Below are 19,270 nucleotides of genomic sequence, written 5' to 3'. Positions count from 1 at the left end.
TCTTGTTCCCGGGGAACTTAGGCTCTATTTAAGACCAAATGTACTTGAAAATTTTGGTAATAGGAACAAATGACTTGAGTAGTCGTCTTTTTTTTTTTTTTTTCGTTTAAATTTATAATTATGTATTTTTTTATTTTTCTTGTTATCTAAAAATATATTTTCATTTTTTTTTAAGTAAAAAACTCACTTTTATATTTTCTTTGTTTACTATAAAAGAAAAAAATAATTATTTTTACTCATCTTTATTAAGACTTTTATCCAATCATATGGGTATAATTTTTTATGAAAAAAGTATTTAGTGATATTTTATGAAAGTAAAAATATATTTAATGTAATATTTTTTAAAAAATTAAATAGTGTCAAAATTTTAAAAATATTATGGAAACAAAAGCCGCATTATGATTGCACATGCAGTAAGCCAATTTTTTTTTTTACATCGATCTGTTGCCATCATGCAATAGAGTACAATTAAAATATGAGAGAACAGCAATAAGAAAAAATAAAGCTTGACAAGGTTTTGCTTTGACCAACCTTGCAAAATACACGCAACTAATAGCACCAGAAATAGATGGCTATGAACTTGGATTGATCACTGCCAAGTGCCTAAGCACATTGATCCAGTGTCAATTTATTCGTTATCACAGGAACACCTAAACCTGTTGGATATTTCCTGGGAAAAAAATAAAATAATAAATAAATAAATGATATGAGAGAAGGAGAAGATGGATAACCTTGAACTTGAATTGTGATTCATGAACTGGTATTCTAGTTCTTTACTATTATTCAGAAAAGGATATTTGACAATTAAGCATGAAAGCAAAATGATAATTTCTTTTGACTCATAGCAAAAGAAGTGGCAAACTCACTTTAAATCTCATAATCTGTGTCGGAAGAGATTGCATATATTCATATTCTCCAGCTTTGTCAGATAAGGCAGCGTGGAGTTCCTCTTCTAAGTTCAGATCATCGATATCACGAAGTTCTGGCTGCAACTGTTACAATCTTTTGTTAATAGACATAAGTTAGTGATGGAAGCATAAACAGCTAGCATCCTTTTTTTGCTTCATCTTTCGGCTAGCATGTAAAAAATAAACAGCTGATTTCATGCATGGAGGTAGCAAATAATTGGCTACAAAAACCATGAGTTTTGTCAGAAAAAATAATTGCGGTGCATATAAAATAGAAGGCATAGATAAGTAACAGTTACAAGTCACCTTGATGCCACTCATTTTAGTCTTTACTTGCTCAATGCACTGCCTCAGCTGTAAATCAAAATATTTATATAAATGACAACGCAACAAGTATTTTTTATAGTTCTAGAATGAATGACAATAAAAATGCTTCAGTTAGTAATCAGTATTCATTTTCTGCTATGGATCTTAGAATGCATTTTGTACATAAATAAAATTGCATAGAAATGATAATAGAAAATAAAATTAAAAAGAAAAAGAATTAGTTTGTAGAAATGTTTTCGTTTCTAGTAAAAAAAATACAATTTTTTATATATTTTTACTATAAATGGTAAAAAAGTAACGAAAAGTATCAATCAAAATTCTACAAATTAAAACTCATGCCGAAAAATTTTGAGCACCTTTTTGTGAGCCAGAGAGAGCATTATTTATTTGTGTATGCATACATAGAACCCTTCAATGACGGCGAAGGAGATGGAGAAAAAAATTTGTGCGAAGAAGTAATTAAAATGGTTTTCTTATGCTGAACGAATACACGAATAGGATTTGAGACAAATTGTACTTTCTCCGTTCCGCCATAGATCACATTTTTTCCTTTTTTTCGTCTCTCTCACAAAAGATGACCTATTTCTATGGTAAATCTATCAATCTTTAACATATATAACAAATATAAATCAATTTAATTAAATTTATAATCTATAACAAGTAAGACCCACTCAAAACATTTTTATTTCTATCTATATTTTCAATTAACAAATTTTTTATCTACCTTTTAAAACTTTCCATTTTTTTAATAAAACTAATTGATAGTAATGATAAATAAATAAATATTTTTTTATTCATTTGTATTTTATAAAATTTTATTCTCTATACAAAACGATATCCATATTATATATATTTTATTGAGATATAATGGTAAAAATATTTAAAATACTAATAATACTACTCATATAAAAAATAGTATCATATCTTATTATTAATAACACATTAATCTACACCACCTAAAATTATCGTATCCCTAACCAAAAGGATCATCTGACCCGGGATGGAAGGAGTATTTTTTTATCCCATAAATTCAATTTTCTCTATTTCTCCATATATAAAATAGAAGAGAATTGAAAATAGAGAATGCAAAAATAAATTATTTCTCAATTTTCAATTCCAGTTTGCAAACAAACAAGGGAAATAACTTCATTTTTATTTTTCTACCACATTTTCCTATACCAAGTATCCCTTCTGAAAAAGTAATTTGGAATCTGTAAATGAAAATAAAGATTGCTGAAGGTAATAGACAAACCTTCGCATTCTCCATGACAAAATTTGATTTCAATTGTTCTGTCTTATCAAATTTTCCCTGAACAGCTTGAATATCCCTCATCATATCATTACTTACATTGCCATGAAAGTCTGGAAATTCCCAAGGATAGCAAATTAGAAATATTCCATATGCACAAGATAGTGTTCACCCATATGGGTTGCATAATTTTCCGTATATCTCCAGAAGTTCTTTGCAGATGTTGTCAGTGGGTTAAATTCACAGTATGAAAAGTAGTGCTTTGCTACATCGACAACTTTTTAATAGACATATCCCAAGATTTGGGAAATGATCTATTAAGGTTTCTCTATCGCTTCTTCTGTGAGCTAATTCAAGTTAGACAACTTGGAGGCAGCTCAATTGAACAATTAAGGTTTGCCTATAGCTTCTTCTGTGAGCTAATTCAAGTTAGACACCTTGAAGGCAGCTCAACTGAACAATTAAGGTTTGCCTATCACTTCTTCTGTGAGCTAATTCAAGTTATACACCTTGGAGACAGCCCAGCTATATGTTTTAGGTCTACCTTATTCTTTCCAAAGCATATCATCGAGTGGAAGGGGAGATGTGCTCTGAGGTTGTGCCAACAGATCATATAAACATGAATTTGTCTTCCTAGTTCCTATATAATTCAGTTTATTAGAAGTCAGCGGGAGGGAAAGCACATCTCATCTCTGAGAATTTTTAGTAATCCACCTAAACTATCAAATTCTAAGTGAAACTAATGGCTTTAATGTGTAAGTATATATTCAGTGTCAAACAAGTAATATCGTATTGGTCGGTTAGTCTCACAAAAAGCCATGTACAAGGGAAAAAAAAAAAGATTTTACATACTGGAAATGACAATGATAGTGTAACTTCTAACCTTTTATTTCACCCGTTTTCTCACTTACCTGCATGGTTAATCAAATATAGATTGAAAATGCACCAAGCTTATGGAAGACAAAATGACAGGATAATAGAAATTGGTAATCCTAGTCTTGCATATCTTCTAAATGAAATCTTGAATTTAGGATGCCAAAGTATTCTAGATAATTGTTTTGTTTCGGAAGAGACTAATTCAAGATAAAGGTAACATGCATGTTATAACAATCAAACAGACACATGTATACTTAATTAACTACGCTATAAAGTCTGTTCCAACATACTTACACCTAATTATTTTGTGTAGATTCAAGCAAGAAGCTGAAGAACAAAAGTGAAAGCCGATGTGGAAAGTAGGGCCTAAAAATGAATACCTCACTTCAAAGTTTTGGTTCAAGAGTGATGTATCAAGTAGTAATAGAGTCCATACTTTCTTCTTTTTTTTTTCTTTTCTTTTTTTTTTTGAATTTATCTCAAGTATGATCTTTTACTAGCTTTTCTTGTTAAACATGGAAAGCAATTAGTGTTTTCTTTACATGCAAAGAACATTATTGCAGTTTAAATAGTGATATTATTTTAGATGCAACAGATGAACACTTCGTTTTTTGTGATGCATTATAAAAGGAACACTAACATCTTTATTATGAACTCATAAAAATGTTTGTTGCAGACATACCTGGTTCTCTCTGATATTGGAATCAAAATTGTGAGTTTTGATCCACTCCTGCATCGTTTAATTTCAATTATATTAGTAGTGATAGTGCATTCACAATTGGAATGGTTGTAAAACAGAGTTCACACCTGATGTTGTTTAAGTTGTTCATTGATGTCCTCATCTACTTTCTTATAGTATGCACTGGCACAAAAATGAAATAGGCTGTTAGATAATATTGCTTGGCTTCAATATGTTATCCACCATTACCTTTGATCCACAAGTTTTTGTGCTAGGGTTAGGCTTTCTTGTTGCACAAGTTCCAGTATCTGCATTTCAGGAGAAAATAAAACGAGAATAGAACACTGCCAGCTAAAGAATTCAAGACCCAACCATACTCTCAGGCATGTCTGGAAGATTTCTTTCATTGCTCTAGAATTAGCATAAATTTAATACATGATATTGTCCTAGAGTAGTTCCCACCATGGTTTTGACACAACTACCTGCTGGAGAAATAATGCAAAAAGCAACCATGTTCAATGGAAACCCCATTATTGACACCATGTCCTCATTTGGAGCAAAATATAGAATATGATACAAGCAGAAAGTTAACTTGGAATAAATAGATGCTGAACCCAGTTCAGACATAGAACGCATGTAAAGAACAAGAGGTTAGACCACCCTGCTTTGGACTCTTTCACACCAAAGCTTTTTTAACATTCTGCTTCTCGTTGGTATGTCCAGCAGTCCAACATAAAATGTGGGCAATGTAAACCAAAAACAGTTTCTTGGCAAATCAATTAATTTTTTAATACAAGCTAGTTCCTTCTAACATAAGAGAATACTGGTCCAAATCTGTCAAAGTATGAGATAAAACGAGGCAAAATCTCTAACCTGACTTCGGGTGAAAGAATCAGATTCCAAAGAAGTGAATTTCCTCTGTTTTTCCAGAATCTGAGAACAAATCTGCTCCTTTGCTTTGAACATCTTCACAGTTTCCTCTTTGACTTGCTGAGTTTCTTTATTCACTGCACTCATGTTAAGTAAGAAGATGCATTCATGGGATGCACTAAATTTCAGCCATCACAAGTCCCTGTCTGAGAAAAGAACTTCAAAGCCAGATGCAATACTATCCATGAACTATCTTAGCTATTTCTAGACTGTAGATACATTAAGGGCATAATTAAGAAACTGAAGTAAAAGAGTGCAATAGTAATGTACAACACTAGCATAAACAAAAATGGCGGTCTTGATAGAATTAGAATAAGAAAACAAGTTAATGAAAACGTTATTCTTATAACCTAAATCAATATCCTTCTGAAGAGTTCGAATAGTGGTGGACTGCATGTGCTCTTCAACAGATATCTTTGCTGCTTGATCAGCCACATCTGCAATTCAGACAAGCGTGGTTTAAAAGTTTTTCAAATTTGTATTCAGCGGAAACTCGGGCCACATCACATCTCCTTGTACTCATAAAACTCAAGGATTGGCGAGAAGAGCCTATTGATCACGATTCAATAAGAAAAGCTTTATCATAAACGATTTTAGAATTTGGTTCACAGACACACCGTTGATCTGAGAGCGGAGTGTCTTCATGTACTGAAATAACTCCTCCATTGGCAAAGGTTGCAATACGAACCTAGAGTTAGAGGAGTATGGCACCCAATTGAAAGAAATATCAGAGAGATGAAACCGACCTAATGCACAATGAATCAATGTTGAATGTTTGATTGATTGAAGATACCGAGCGTAGCGTGAGCGATGACGGGCAGGGAGAGGGAGAGTATGGAACTGATATGGTCCTGAATATATATATATATATATAATATTTTTTATCATAATAAAATATAAATAAGAAAAAATATTTTTTTAATAAAATTTAACAAATGCCATATAAATTTTTGCCTGGCCAAAAATATAGATAAAAAATAATATTTTTATTTAAAAAAAATATAAAAATGAATTTCAAAATCTTAATAATTTTGCTTAATAATAATAATAATTTTATCTAATCTTTATTATCTTTTTATTGCCAAAAAATAATTAAAATAAAAAAGATTTTTAAATATATAAAAAATTTATTTCGATTTTTTTTTACGAATATAAATTATTAAATAAAATAATTTTTTTTCTAAAATTTTTACATAAAATATTATTAACAATTTTACAACAAAAATTAAGAATACGTATAATATAATTAAATAATGACCCAATTTAAATTGGGTCTGGCGGGCGCCCTTCGGCCACGGGCCTAGGGACGGCGGTGTGTGTGTGTGAGAGAGAGAGATTGATTTTTATATGGCCCGCCCAGCCCCAGTCCTAGAGGCGGAGTGAGCATGGAGGAGGATGAACTGAAAATTCCCATTCATTCTGTCATTCACTTGTTCGTTCTCTCGCTAGCTAGCTAGCTGCATCGTACAGTCCTTGCCTGCACTGCATTATTATAGCTGTGTACAAGGCATACAGGCATCACTAGAGTATGGTAGTAGTATAAATGTAACTACTACATGTATCGTTTCCTTTAGGGGCAATTTTGTAAATAAATAGTCTACAGTAAACTCGATGACGGTTCCACTATAGCTGGAGCCTGGAGCCAGCTAGCCACCATCCACCATCCACCTATCAGACGGCTCAGACTAACCATGCCTGTTGGGTGTTGGCCCTAACCCGCCCCCGCCCGCCACCGGTGATCTCCAATTGAAAGATCCATCCAACAGCCAGCCAGCCAACCAGCAATGGCAACGGTGATATCCAATTGGGATCGGCACCACCGGCGCCTCCGCCTCCAAAGGCGTAGCTTCTCCTTCTCCTTCTCCAGGAGAAGACTTTTGCGCTTCCTTCTTATTGCTCTCGCAACTATTGCCATCCTTCCTCCTCTTTTCTTCCACTTGAGCCTTCGTCGCTTCCATCAGGTCCGCCTATCTCTTCCCTATTTCTCCTTTCAAATCCCACCCCACCCCGCTCAAGCATGTGTGTGCTGCAGGCAGTTTGTACCTATGCTCTTAGTATTGTATATTTGCATCATCCTGACAAGTCTTGTTCTTGATTTACTATGATTTTTCACGACTATTATAGTCTATATGATGCGTGCCTAGTTTATGGCTTCGTTTTCTGCCATCTTTCTGCAGATTCAATCAAAAAAGTGCGATTGGATGCAGAGGCCTCCTCTTGTGTGCGCCCATGGGGGTGACTCAACCAAGGCCCTCCCAAATACAGTAGGTATCTTATATGTAGCTGCCTAATACATTTATTTCCCCCATATCCTGTCCAGAATTCATGCCATCACTCTGATGCAAATTGAAACGACTCAGAAGTTCAAAATGTATCTTTGAGGATTGGGGTTTGTCCATGGGTGCGTGGTTGGGTCCTGCTAGTATGCATGAGTTGGCCTTCCTTCTTGGTCAAACCTCTTGATTCATTTCCTAAGACAGAAATTGATTCATTGCATACCTGTAAATTGATGTGTCAGTATAGCTGTGTATACCCATTATATTTATCAAGTAGCATTGATATTCCTATATATCTCTTGCTTCGTTTTCTGCCATAAGAACTACATAAAAAATAAGGAAGCACAAGGTGGGGGGAGATTGGTTAGGGGAGAACCCAAAAGTGCAGCAGAATTACTGGCCTCGACTGCTTCTATTAACTTCATCTCCAATTCCTTTTTTCTTGTGACAGATGGATGCATTTAATATTGCTTTGAGTTCTCAAGTAGATTGCATTGAGATTGACGTATCTCGTTCCTCAGATGGGGTTTTGTTTGCTCTTCATGACAGGTATCACTAAACATTCATTTGAGTTGATAATGGTATTCACTGGCTTCTTGCTTAACTACTCTCTTATCGAAATTTGATTTCTTCTATTGTAAAAATTAATTCTGAAACTAGCACGCTCTTGACCATCCAATGGACCTCTATTTTACTCAGTTTCTTGTCTATTAATAGCACATGCAACCTTTGTAATGATAGTGCAAAATGTTCTGTAGGACTGTTTAGTCTATCAGATCCATTTGACCATTATCTATATGGTGGAATATATATTATTGAAGCTTAAAGAGAAAAGACAGCGTAAACACTTAAAAAAGGTGGTATCTAGCTAGGTGGCTGTAGTAGAGTCCTATCTGAAAATGGATACAGGGTGATACAGTAATACGATGCTCAAGATTAAAATAGCCATTGAAATCTGCTTTGTCTAATTTAGAAGCGACCAATGGAAGAGCACTAAGGACTATTAAATGAGCTCATTGCAAATTGGTTCAAAGCCTTCATCAATGATATTGCTGGACATAAAACATGGTGATGATTAACTTGATTATGTGAGGCATAGTCATATTGATTCATCCCCACTTGAATTTCTAAGTTTTTTAATGCATATTGCAAGATGAAAGGATGGGAGGTTTATTTCTCACTTTGTGGAGTTCCATTGATCATGTTGTGAATTGCTGTAGAAATTTCCTGGAATGTTGATTCTCACACATTGCAGCCAGGGATCTACAACGAATTTCTGGGAATAGTTCTTCTAAAGTTGGTTATTTAAGCATGAAAGAGGTTGGTTGAATTGTATTAAGTTTGCATCTGTCAATATATTTGGAAACTGATTGAAACCTTGGATGTTGGCGCTGTAGATCGCATATCTGACTCATGCTATAAATATTCTAACAATTGAAGATGCAGTAAAGGTATGCTTCCTCCCTTTGATTCTCTTGGTTGCTTTCTTTTTATGCAAAGCCATTAATATGTTTCAGAATCAATAAGTAACATTATGGGTTTGTTTGTTTGGGTGTTTTTGATTATGAGTTTTGATTGAATTGTTGTTTGATGTTACATAAATAGGAATTGATATGATTTTTTAATGTAAAATTGATTTTCAGTGTAATATAAAAAATAAAAAATAAATATTTGATTTGATATTATTAAAGGGATTCTTTTTTTTTTAATAGTAAGAATTAAATCAAAACTCCCAAACGAACGCACCCTATGTTTTTCATTTTACAATGAGACAATAACAGGTGGTTTTAGATCCTGATGGAGTCAATCTTAGGTTACAGCTATATTAAAATAATTTACAGTAATTATGATGGGTTGAAGTTCGAATTTTTTTTTTTTTATCATGTATGGAATTTACACAAGCCGAATACCATGGGAATATATGGTTGCATATATTCTAAAGTTTTCTTTATTGTAACAGTTTTTTTCCTTTTTTTTTTTTTTTTTTTTTTTTTTTTTTTTTACTGACACTTGATTTACAAAGGCTTGACTCTTTATTGTGTTACAGTTGGTAGCAGGTTCTGTTAGGCAGGTGATTCTTGATGCTAAAGTTGGCCCTCCACTATATGAGAAAGGATTTGCCAAGGATATTCTCTCTCTGGTAGGTTTATTTATTTGTTGCTGAAGAGCTTTTGTCCTTTTCTTCTACTACTAATTTTGCTCTTGAATTTTGGTTTGAATATGCCGTTGTATTATTAGAGAATAGAGAGTTAACTTATTTTAGAACTTTTAATCCATTTACATATATAGTGTTCAAGTAAATGGTTGAGAAATTACTTTCGTTTGCTTCTACATTTCAATTGGTGGTTTGCTTGGCTCAATATGATAGTTATGGTTCTTAGAGAGATGGAAAAGCCATGGCCTTAATGATGCCAAACCCTGTTGGAATGGCAATCTCTTACTGCTGGATCAAGGGGTTTCATTTTCATTATGTTATTCCATTAAACAATGGAAGCTTTTAATTTCACCCACTTTTCGGTAGATGGATATCTATGTTAATGTTTTAATATTGGCACAAATTTGTCAGAGTCTAAAATTTAGGAAATTTCATTTTATTATCTACTGAGTAGTGAGATTGAATATAATGTCCTCATTTTTCTGGGGCATATTACATAATCTTTTGAAACTCTATATTTTATTTTTTGTTGTCTGTCCTTTCTTTTCACCATATTTCCCAGTATCCTCTTGAACGTACACATAGTTTATTATTTTTCCATAATCCATATAAAATCTTGGTTCCATAAACCATATTCTATTTATTTTTTCGTTTCTACTAGTTTAGTATAACTGTGATATTAGTTAATTGTCTTAGTATTCCAATTTTATGTTTTTTTTTTTTTATTGCGTTGTATTTAATAAATAATATTGCTTAACTATATAGGTCAATGAGAATATCAGAAATACACACACACATAAATATATATATATATATATATATATGCAGAATAAAGGTGGTCTGTAGCCAAGTTCTAGTGTTGTAAAATGTTCTTTGAGCCTATTATTCGGCTCACATTTTCACATCCCAGGAGGATTGTTTTTGGTCTCTTACATATATATATATATGTGTATGTATATATATATAAGTAAAGCAGTAAGGGATGGCTTATATTTTTTTATGTGTTTTCAGTTTCTTTGCCTATCTTAGCACCTACAAAATGTTCCAAACTAGCCCTCTTACATGCATCAAGTGGTGCTCAGAGAAAGAACTCTTATATAGCCGTAAGTGTAAATTATCAGAAGATAGTACAAGCAGACCCTGATGAGCCTCCCAGAAAGTGTGAGTTTGGCATCGAGTGATTGCCTCGAACCCACTAGAAACCCTACAGAACTGCTCCCTCTTTCCTTCCTTCCTTCACCTTCTGAATTAAAGCCTTACTTCATATGTTCATATCTAATCTATTTTAAATAACCTGTAGAACTCCAAAATTTCAAATGCTTCCTACTCCACTTGAGATCACTGGAGAAGTGGGATATCCTTGGAAATGCGGTTGAGGACTTAATCTTTGCTTTTGCCCTGGTGAAGAACTAGACCAACTAAGGCACTTTGTATATTTTCAGTCATTGCTACCTTTTCTTCCGTTCCTTATTATATGAAAAGCAGCATCTAATCTCTGACTGAAAGTTGATCGGTCATAAATCAAGAAGGATCCAAAAGAGCATAAGCTTTAGGCAAAGTGCCAGGAAAGCCCCCTTTGGTTATCAGGAACCTTCTGTTTGCGTGTTTTTATCTAAATGATAAAGTGAGTTTTTTTTCCTGTTGACGCCGAGTGACAGAAGGTCCAATTAGGGCTGCATGCTTATGACCTTGATTTTATCAATCATTCTCCAATTAAAACAAGTATCATCTGATTGTAATTGAAAAAGAAAATTGACACTTAAGAATCAAGTTTTGCCAGACTTTCTAATGGGCGGGCTACAGTAAATGGGAATGAATCCCATGCTTATCCTATTCTCAAACACTGATACCACCATGTAAACATAAGTTCTATATATCATTATGGTAGTTATGTTTTATTGTATGTAAATATGAAGTCATATTAAGCTCATTACCAAACTTTGGCAGGTTGAAAGGACAAGTTGTAAGAATTGCCTTATATGGGCAAAAAGTGACAGTCTAGCAAGGGATGCAATTAAATTATCCACCCATACAACGGTAAATTCCATTTCTAGTGTCTCTCTCTCTCTCTCTCTCAAGTTTTTTGGAGGGTGAGCAGCTAAGTGCTTCAGGCTGTAAGTGGTGCTTGTTAAAAGAGAGACTTCATTATTTCTCCAATTTCTTTGCTGCAGCTTGATTATATTCCATCATGATCAGTTGGAAACTTCTTGTGTCTCATTCAGCGGTACATAACTATAGCTAATTTCATTCCTGTTGATGACACTGATATATGAAGGTGGGGTACATAGTAATGATGGATCCTTCAACTGGAACTAGGAGCAAACTATTGAGGATGAGAGGTGCTGATGTGGTTGGTGTGTACTATCCTTTGATTGACGAACAACTGGTGACAATCCTCCACAGGTATGGTGGCACCACACTCGGAATTTCCGTCAGTGTCTTGATTGCATTACAATTGTTGCTAGTGTGTGCACTGTGATGACAGGAGGAATAAGAAGGTATATGCATGGACGGTTGATGAGGAGGCTGACATGCAGAAAATGCTGTTGGAGCGTGTGGATGGCGTGGTCACAGGCAATCCTACACTGCTACAGCGTGTTATGGAAGATGCGAGGACGCAATGCTTTGAAGGAGGTTATTTGCTGCCTTCATGACTGACAGACAGACACAGACAATACGAATGCATGGACCGACCATCTTCTTCTTGTGGGAAATCCATCGTCTGGACTGGCTTATACAGAAATAATAACAATAATATCCAGTATGGAATGTCTTTCAGTTGAGAAAAAGGGCCAAGACCAAGTGCCTGCCGCTGTCTGGGAATTGTTGGTTGATGTTTCTAGCTGTTCGTTTGTTGGTTTGTTTGTGCATGGCAGGTGAGGGAAAAACATAAATCTGTTATGCCTAAATACAACACCAGGTGACTCGTCCTTTCCTTGAAGAAAGAGGAAGAAAGAATTGAGAACAATTGAGAGGAGGAGCTGGAGGAGGAGGAGGAGTTATATAAAATTGAGTCATATATGGTAAAATGGTTGAAAATAAAAAAAGTATTTCTTGAATTGCGAATTGCAAACTATATTGTGAGGTAACCGCGCATTGCTGTTTTGGACAGGCGCAACTAAAATTTGATAAAAGTGAAGAAACGAACGTGTAAAATGATGATTTATAAATTCGTGGGTGGAGGGGAATGAATGTCTGATGGGTTTATTAGGCCAAATCATTCCACCACCACCAGCAGCAGGGAGGCGAACCCAAACGAAACACTGACCTTTAGTATTTAATAATAATAATAATAATATAATAATAATATAAAGGAGAGATAAAAGTGGAAAGCAGTGGTACGAAAAACCGGGATAGGCAGGCAGGGCGACGGCGGTGTCATGTGCCCGTGAAGGAGGAGGAGAGCAGGTAGGTGGCTGACTAAGGATCAGGAGCAATAACAACCAGGTCTGGATCACACGACTCAATCCTCATTGATTTCACCACCAGCCTCCACGCATCCCGACATAATTTCTAGGTTCGACGAAATCTTCGCGATCCCTTGTTGTTCTTAACGATTCAGTACCCTTTTTTCCTCCAGTACCACCGTCACAAAGACAAGTGCATTCAAATTCCAAGATTCAGGTTTGCCTCGTCCTTTTCCAATCCCCATGCTCGAACGCTTCGGATTCGCGCTGGCCTCGTGGTGGCGCATCAAGTTCGTCGACCCTCTTCTGCAAATCCTCCGCCGGTTAGTTTCACTCTCTATCTTATCGCGTTTATTTTTTGGACGTCACTGCCACGATTTTGGCCGTAGTAATGTACTGAAAGTTTTTAAAGCGATTCATCAGGGGAACTGAGCCGAAGAAGTTGGCGTTCTCCGCTGCGCTGGGGATCACCTTAGGAATTTTCCCCGTCTGTGGTATATGCTAATTTAGCATTCTGTCGTTTCGATATAATAGTAATCAGAGAGTCATTTCCAACAACTATTTGCTACTGTAATTTATAATTGCTAGGTCATGGGATGGGATGTACGTGTCCCTGTTGAAACCACAATCGTTTGAATTATCTGACCAACAATCTTCTTATTTTTGGAGTTTATAATGTTGTTGACTAGGTGTTACCGTGTTTCTATGCGGGATCGCTATTGCCGTACTTGGACCCGTCTGTCATGCTCCGACTGTAATGCTGGCTAATTTTGTTGCTACTCCCATTGAACTAAGGTAATTCCTTCCCCCGCACAAGGCAACTAACTCTTTTTTCACCCACTGTGCAATGAATTTCCTTAGACAGCTCACATGTTGATGAAAGCTCACATACTTGGTCACTACAATCCTTAACTTCATTGGCTTTGCCTAACCAAATGCGAGTGCAATTCTTGTGAAGACTTGGCTTTTGGGTACACACAAGATTTAGCATATCAATGAATGGTTCTATATGTTCTGGAAACCAGGTTCACCTCCCCAGCATATAACCAATTGTCTGTTTTGTAAAATTTTCCTTTGATTAGTCTGAATTATTGGGTTGGTGTTCCATTCGGGTGATGTTAAGTTGCGTGATTGTTGGTTCAAGCATCCGAGATAGCTGTTATGTTCCAATACAGTTGATTTTATTAACATCAGAATCCTGATCTTATTATTTTTTTTTTTTTGGGTTCTTCAATGTGTAGTTTGATGGTTCCATTTCTACGATTTGGTGAATTTGTCACTGGTTGGCCTCATTTTGCTTTAACTTCTGATGCTTTTAAGAAGGTCTTGACTGGTCAAGCTTCACAGGGAGTCTTGCAGAGCATCCTCTGTGCGGTATGTTACCAATTTGCAATATCTTGTGCTATTGTATTGAAACTTTTAACGACAAACAATATCTTCCTGATTTGAATGCCAATGCGCCATGCAAACATCAGAATATTTTTTAAGCATGCATGTGATGTGGTGAGATGTCTTGATTGAAGTCTCAGTTACCTGAAGCATTTCTTTCTCCGTGCAAATTGAAAGTTGTTTACGACAATTGCTCGAGATGGTAGCAGTCCATCATATGTGGAATATAGTAATTAGGTGGAGTGAAAATTCATATTACAAATATTGGCAAAATCACTGATCAGAAACACCGGATTTTCTTATAAATACTTTACATGAACTTAATGTTGGTGGGTCGGGTATGTATGTATGTTGAAGCAAGATTGATTAATTGCACGTGTAAATACTAGATACTGTGATACAGTATAGCAATATTAGAATTAACAGTTGTTCCTATACTTTTGTGAGGCTGGGTGTCTTGTTGTGTTTGTGATCCTTGAGAAGTCCCTTATTATTTGGTGGAAGTCCAGCTTGCCTTAATGAGTTGTGTTGGTATGCTTGCAGTTGTTGGGATGGGTGGTCGCAGCGCCCCTAATCTTAGGAGCTCTCTATCTGTTGACTTTACCATGTTTCAAGATTCTAGTTCTTAAATTTGGTGCAGTTGCGTCAAGCCCAAAGAAGACGGTACCCAACTCCATCTCGAGCCCTAGAAAACCAGGGAATTCTCCTTCTGAGGTAAGGCTAAAAGTCAGGGATGTGTGACAGAACAGGCCCACACTCTACACTCCAATTATATATATATATATATATAGTGTAAATATCTTGTCGGACGAGTGCATGTAATTGTGAGTGAAGCACGTTGTTGAAACTGTATTGGAATTAGCAGTTACGTTGTGGCCTGTGGGAACAAGCCAAACTATAGCAAATTCCTGATATTAATTTATACTATACTACTGCTTCTTGTATACATATGCGTGTGGCTCTGTGGATATTTTTAAAAAAATACTGAATCCAACGTCTTTGATACATAAAAAGAGGTATTTTAGAGGCAATTGATTCATCTTTATACTCAATTTCTTTCCTGTTCCCTCTGGCACTGGCTCCACTCCCTTACGAGGGAAGACAAATATGAATGGACAGCCGCTGGATTCTGCTTGCTACGTCTGCCTGCTGGCATCGCTGGGATTCTTTTACTCCAAAGGAGTGTGAGGGGGGAACAAAGAGTGTGCGTGCGTCCAAACTCGTCAGGTTAATGATCGCTCGCTCGCTCTTCTTCATCCGGCCTGCCTGTACAGTGAACACCCAGAAGGCCACCGAACAGAAGGAAAATGCTGAGGACAACAAATCAACCAACCAACAGCACAGCACGACACGACACGACACGGCCTGGCCCGCCCCCTCATGGGCTGCTGTGAATTTAGTTGTGCCTCCTCCCTCCTCACTCACTTTTATTTTTATTATTATTATTATTGGGTGGCGTGGTGTCAGGTGTGGTGTGTCTCCCCAGTCCAAAACCAAGCCAAGCCAAACCTAACCTCCTGCGCCCCAACTCCAGCGTGGTAAATTTTCTGGATCTCAGATGTCTGCTTGGTGTCTCAAGACCAAACCCATTTTTACACTCCCTCTTCAGAGCTTCCGTTTCGGCTCCCTTCCATACCAACCAATTCTTGTTTTAGATCCATCCGTTCAGGTTCAGCTAAAAAAAAGATTGGGAAAAAAAATAATAATAAAAAATCCACTATTGCTTTGCGATTCATTGATTCATTCATTCCTCCTCTCAATTCCAAATCCGGATTGATTGATGTGATCTATTCGTGGGATCCTACACTTAAAAAACCACCTTGTGCTTCTGATGTCTTACAGCGTCAAAAGCAGCATTTCAGACCAAGAAACAGCCAATAATGGTTCCAGTTCTGCTGCCAGCTGCTGCTCCAGAGCTTCATCCGAGTTGAAACTGTACCAAGCCTTCATCTTTTCCGTGCCAATTTTCTTCACTTTCATTCTTCTCTTCTTGTTTTACTTGTTCTATCTCCGTCGGCGAAGGGTAGATTGGTCTTCCCTCAGAATGAGGACTGCCACCTCCATTCCCACTTCTGAGAGCGGCAACGATGATGATGTATCCAGGGTGGGTATGGTATGGTATATTTTGTTTGCTATTCTATTCTTCCCTCTATATCCACAAACCGATTTACGCCGAGTACCTTGCTCGCTCATGCACCCGTGCACCTTACTATTTATTTATGTATTTTGTCCCTGGATTTATTTATAGTGTGAATTGGGCGTGAAGAAGGAGCTGCGGGAGATGCTGCCTATTATAGTATTCAAGGAGAGTTTCTCTGTCAGAGACGCACAGTAAGTTTCTCGTTTCGTTTTAATTTCCCCAAACCCCCCTTCTCGCATGGGCACGGCGTCTCAGTCCTCCCTTCAATCATTTTACAATGTCTCACAAATTAGGTTGGGGGGTGGGTTTGAGTTCCTTAGATATGCATACAGTACCAGATTTCACCTGGAAAGTCGGTACCACGCATTTGATCAAGTCTAGAACTGGGTGGCCAAATTAACTAGTTCAGTTTAGTCTCCTGGGGTTACTGATGTATATTCTGACTACCAGACACCCCTATTTTCTATAAAATGCAACTTTCGTAGTTTTCTATAAAAAATAAAAATAAATAAATAAATTCAGGCATGCCCTACATACCCAAATGTTGGTGATTGGATGTGAATGCGAACAAAATTGTAGCATATATGAAATTTGAGTGTTGAGATGGATGTGCACGTTGCAGCAGAGTAGATTAAGTAGTGAAGAATGCGTATGTTGTTGAGTAGAGGCAGGATCAGTAGATGATAAATGCCCAATATGTGGTTAAGATATATGTTTAAAATGGTTTGGTCATGTATAGAAAGAAAACCTCCAGAAGTCAGTCATGTAACCACAAACATAAAATAGATCCTATTTTGTTCATATTAAAGGGTGGAAAGGTAATGTTTTAGGAAGAATTTGGAAAGATACTACAAGAGTGCAAGCAATATTTAAATGTCTTATAGAACACTTTTTTCTTGATCTGATGCAATATCAATCATGATTAACATATCCAATATCCAACTCACATGCTGTTATAAAGACTTTAATGATGATGAAGATTTTTCAAACTCAGTGGTAGTAAAGATGTAGTCACCTCGAGGTAAGGGAAATGAAGGCTGAGAGGTTAACTAACTAGTTTTTAGTGAAGAGGCAGGTTTTGGATTCTGGATGCGATTGATTATTTATCAAGAAAGATGGCGAGGGGGTTTCCTAAAAAACTGATTGTAGCAGCTTTAACCATGATCACTTGAACATGTGTGCCCCCTCCTCTCCCCTAGCTGGATTAGATAGTGAACGCCATGTCTTTTATGTGAGTTTTATCCAGAGTTAGGCTGTGTAGGAAAGGAAAAACACTGCACGCCCCTCATGCGGTAGGATCTTGCTTACTACTACTACTACTACTAATAATAATAATATAACGAGGCTGCACTGTGCGCATAACTTTTTTGCATGCTTGTGGTTTAGCTTCTTCCAACACTTTGGCTTGGGTGAGGAAATGAGGTTACTAAGAAATGGGCTTGGGGAGTATTAATTGGGTTATGGTTAGCAAATTGAGGCTTGTCTCTGTCTGTCGTTTCCCCTCTTTACAAGAATTGATGATGATAGAACTTGAGGTCACGTTAGACAGAGAAGGAAGGCATTATTAAAACTAACCCCGTTTTCCTTTTTGCCTTGATTGAGGTTAGATGCTCTGTGTGTCTTGGTGATTACCAAGCGGAGGATAGGCTTCAGCAGATACCAGCGTGCAGGCATACATTCCACATGGATTGCATCGACCTCTGGCTAGCTGCACACACAACTTGTCCGATTTGCCGCCAGTCACTCCTTCCCTCTACTAAAGCTCCTCCGTGTGCCGAAGATGGTCAGGTTGAAGCCAGTATCATCAGATCCTCTGGTGGCGAAGAGGAGGGAGCTTTGCAGTCTCATGATCAACATGGTTACGGTACCGACGAGGTCCCTCAAACAAGTCAACAGGCTGCTGCTGTCTCCAACTCTCAGGAGAGAGAGTAGTTGTTGATGGATGGACCGGACCAACCATAAGTACTATACCTGCGATGGAGATGGAGATGGAGATGGTGGGTATGGCGGAGTTGGAAAAAAGATTGGTGCATGGGAGGGAGAATGCATGCATGCAGGATGAATGTCCGACCTGTTGCATAAACACACACATATATATATATATATAAATGTATTTTATAGGTTGGCTAGGTTTTGATTAATGTAGCAGTAGGTTCTTCTGCTCCTGTAGTATCGACCATCATCAATATGACAAGTGCACTTTATTATGCGCTTACACAGTATGTCTTAGTTGTGCTGTGCGAACACCAGCAGAGCTCCCCCCCATGCTTAAAGATCAAGCCTAAGCCAAGAGGAGCTGATGATTATCAGAGTCGGGTATATAATGCCATCCATCCACACTACACCGATAGGACAATCCTCACCCATTTTTGGGTCACATTACGTGTGTGTGTGTGTGTATATATATATATATACACATATATCAGTATATCACTCAACTAATATAGTAATATATATATATATATATATAGAACTTGTTGGCCATTTCAACAAAAGCCTGCGGATTGATGCTCGAAGAGAGAGAGAGAGAGTGTGTAAAATGAGGTGAGCGGGTAAATTGAAGTGGCTTGGTCCATGCCCATGACGGTTGTTTTCAGCCCACCCACGCACCCAATTAATGTCAAGGGCAGGGGGAATGCAAACGCAACGCTGGATGCAATGGTCAAACGCTCCTCCTCTCCCTGGTGAACGGATTACTTGAACCGGTGGGCCGGCCTGAGGCGGTGCACCCTTTCCTCTTTACTTGTGAGGAAATAAACCCTCTGTGGTAACTAACCTTTTTGCGTTTGCGGAAAGAAGCCCATCTGATCTGATCTGACTCTATGAAATTGTTCGTTGGGCCTTGAACTGGCAAAGGTTGATGACGATTGCTTAGAATAGAGAAGAAACTTTCTGCGTTTCGGAATTGGTTTTGACGGACGGACGGATGACCTC

General features: G+C 37.0%; 4 protein-coding genes across 10 annotated transcripts; 3 read left to right on the top strand and 1 right to left on the bottom strand.

Annotated features, from left to right (window-relative positions):
- Positions 1 to 397: 397 nt before the first annotated feature.
- LOC127257046 (uncharacterized) lies at positions 398 to 5,791 on the bottom strand. 4 transcript variants are annotated; one of them, XM_051283317.1, is made up of 12 exons: positions 5,716 to 5,791; positions 5,587 to 5,629; positions 5,320 to 5,406; positions 4,913 to 5,046; positions 4,289 to 4,347; positions 4,168 to 4,243; positions 4,043 to 4,090; positions 3,368 to 3,395; positions 2,488 to 2,597; positions 1,215 to 1,262; positions 867 to 992; positions 398 to 670 (listed from the first exon to the last, which is right to left on the bottom strand). In XM_051283317.1, the coding sequence occupies exons 2-12, from the start codon at positions 5,612 to 5,614 to the stop codon at positions 629 to 631; spliced, it is 786 nt and encodes a 261-aa protein (XP_051139274.1). In that variant the 5' UTR covers positions 5,615 to 5,629; positions 5,716 to 5,791; the 3' UTR covers positions 398 to 628. The 4 variants fall into 4 exon arrangements, with proteins under 4 accessions (XP_051139274.1, XP_051139272.1, XP_051139273.1 ...); XM_051283315.1 differs by having other exon boundaries at positions 4,168 to 4,222; positions 5,587 to 5,657; positions 5,763 to 5,785; XM_051283316.1 differs by having other exon boundaries at positions 5,587 to 5,617; positions 5,716 to 5,784.
- A 641-nt stretch (positions 5,792 to 6,432) lies between these two features.
- LOC127257042 (glycerophosphodiester phosphodiesterase GDPD4) lies at positions 6,433 to 12,242 on the top strand. Its single transcript, XM_051283306.1, has 9 exons — positions 6,433 to 6,930; positions 7,147 to 7,233; positions 7,697 to 7,794; positions 8,505 to 8,565; positions 8,643 to 8,696; positions 9,293 to 9,385; positions 11,348 to 11,437; positions 11,676 to 11,803; positions 11,886 to 12,242. The coding sequence occupies exons 1-9, from the start codon at positions 6,754 to 6,756 to the stop codon at positions 12,052 to 12,054; spliced, it is 957 nt and encodes a 318-aa protein (XP_051139263.1). The 5' UTR covers positions 6,433 to 6,753; the 3' UTR covers positions 12,055 to 12,242.
- A 338-nt stretch (positions 12,243 to 12,580) lies between these two features.
- On the top strand, positions 12,581 to 15,128 carry LOC127257045 (uncharacterized). 3 transcript variants are annotated; one of them, XM_051283313.1, is made up of 6 exons: positions 12,581 to 12,917; positions 13,025 to 13,130; positions 13,231 to 13,301; positions 13,497 to 13,602; positions 14,049 to 14,181; positions 14,740 to 15,128. In XM_051283313.1, the coding sequence occupies exons 2-6, from the start codon at positions 13,051 to 13,053 to the stop codon at positions 14,935 to 14,937; spliced, it is 588 nt and encodes a 195-aa protein (XP_051139270.1). In that variant the 5' UTR covers positions 12,581 to 12,917; positions 13,025 to 13,050; the 3' UTR covers positions 14,938 to 15,128. The 3 variants fall into 3 exon arrangements, with proteins under 3 accessions (XP_051139270.1, XP_051139269.1, XP_051139268.1); XM_051283312.1 differs by having other exon boundaries at positions 12,585 to 12,917; positions 12,981 to 13,130; XM_051283311.1 differs by having other exon boundaries at positions 12,590 to 12,847; positions 12,981 to 13,130.
- A 310-nt stretch (positions 15,129 to 15,438) lies between these two features.
- LOC127257044 (RING-H2 finger protein ATL7-like) lies at positions 15,439 to 18,551 on the top strand. Of its 2 annotated transcripts, none has more exons than XM_051283310.1 (3): positions 15,439 to 16,300; positions 16,445 to 16,527; positions 17,944 to 18,551. In XM_051283310.1, the coding sequence occupies exons 1-3, from the start codon at positions 16,028 to 16,030 to the stop codon at positions 18,266 to 18,268; spliced, it is 681 nt and encodes a 226-aa protein (XP_051139267.1). In that variant the 5' UTR covers positions 15,439 to 16,027; the 3' UTR covers positions 18,269 to 18,551. The 2 variants fall into 2 exon arrangements, with proteins under 2 accessions (XP_051139267.1, XP_051139266.1); XM_051283309.1 differs by having other exon boundaries at positions 15,439 to 16,309.
- Positions 18,552 to 19,270: the final 719 nt, after the last annotated feature.

Source organism: Andrographis paniculata, unplaced genomic scaffold (assembly GCF_009805555.1).
Source record: "Andrographis paniculata isolate CXL003 unplaced genomic scaffold, ASM980555v1 Contig57END, whole genome shotgun sequence".
NCBI lineage: Eukaryota > Viridiplantae > Streptophyta > Magnoliopsida > Lamiales > Acanthaceae > Andrographis > Andrographis paniculata.
The sequence above is the reverse complement of the archived record's forward strand: the minus strand, read 5'-3'. Positions and strand labels throughout refer to the sequence as shown.

Bases quoted from the DNA above. Each gene is read 5' to 3' on its own strand.
- LOC127257044 (XM_051283309.1), top strand. From the start codon at position 16,028: ATGTCTTACAGCGTCAAAAGCAGCATTTCAGACCAAGAAACAGCCAAT. The intron at 16,310-16,444 runs GTATGGTATATT...ATTTATTTATAG, and splicing joins ATGTATCCAGGGTGGGTATG to TGTGAATTGGGCGTGAAGAA. The intron at 16,528-17,943 runs GTAAGTTTCTCG...GATTGAGGTTAG, and splicing joins TTCTCTGTCAGAGACGCACA to ATGCTCTGTGTGTCTTGGTG.
- LOC127257042 (XM_051283306.1), top strand. From the start codon at position 6,754: ATGGCAACGGTGATATCCAATTGGGATCGGCACCACCGGCGCCTCCGC. The intron at 6,931-7,146 runs GTCCGCCTATCT...ATCTTTCTGCAG, and splicing joins GCCTTCGTCGCTTCCATCAG to ATTCAATCAAAAAAGTGCGA. The intron at 7,234-7,696 runs GTAGGTATCTTA...TTCTTGTGACAG, and splicing joins CCAAGGCCCTCCCAAATACA to ATGGATGCATTTAATATTGC.
- LOC127257045 (XM_051283313.1), top strand. From the start codon at position 13,051: ATGCTCGAACGCTTCGGATTCGCGCTGGCCTCGTGGTGGCGCATCAAG. The intron at 13,302-13,496 runs GTATATGCTAAT...GTTGTTGACTAG, and splicing joins AGGAATTTTCCCCGTCTGTG to GTGTTACCGTGTTTCTATGC. The intron at 13,603-14,048 runs GTAATTCCTTCC...TTCAATGTGTAG, and splicing joins GCTACTCCCATTGAACTAAG to TTTGATGGTTCCATTTCTAC.
- LOC127257046 (XM_051283314.1), bottom strand. From the start codon at position 5,635: ATGGAGGAGTTATTTCAGTACATGAAGACACTCCGCTCTCAGATCAAC. The intron at 5,047-5,319 runs GTTATAAGAATA...ACATGAGTGCAG, and splicing joins TCAGAAGGATATTGATTTAG to TGAATAAAGAAACTCAGCAA. The intron at 4,244-4,288 runs GTAATGGTGGAT...ATTATCTAACAG, and splicing joins CAAAAACTTGTGGATCAAAG to CCTATTTCATTTTTGTGCCA.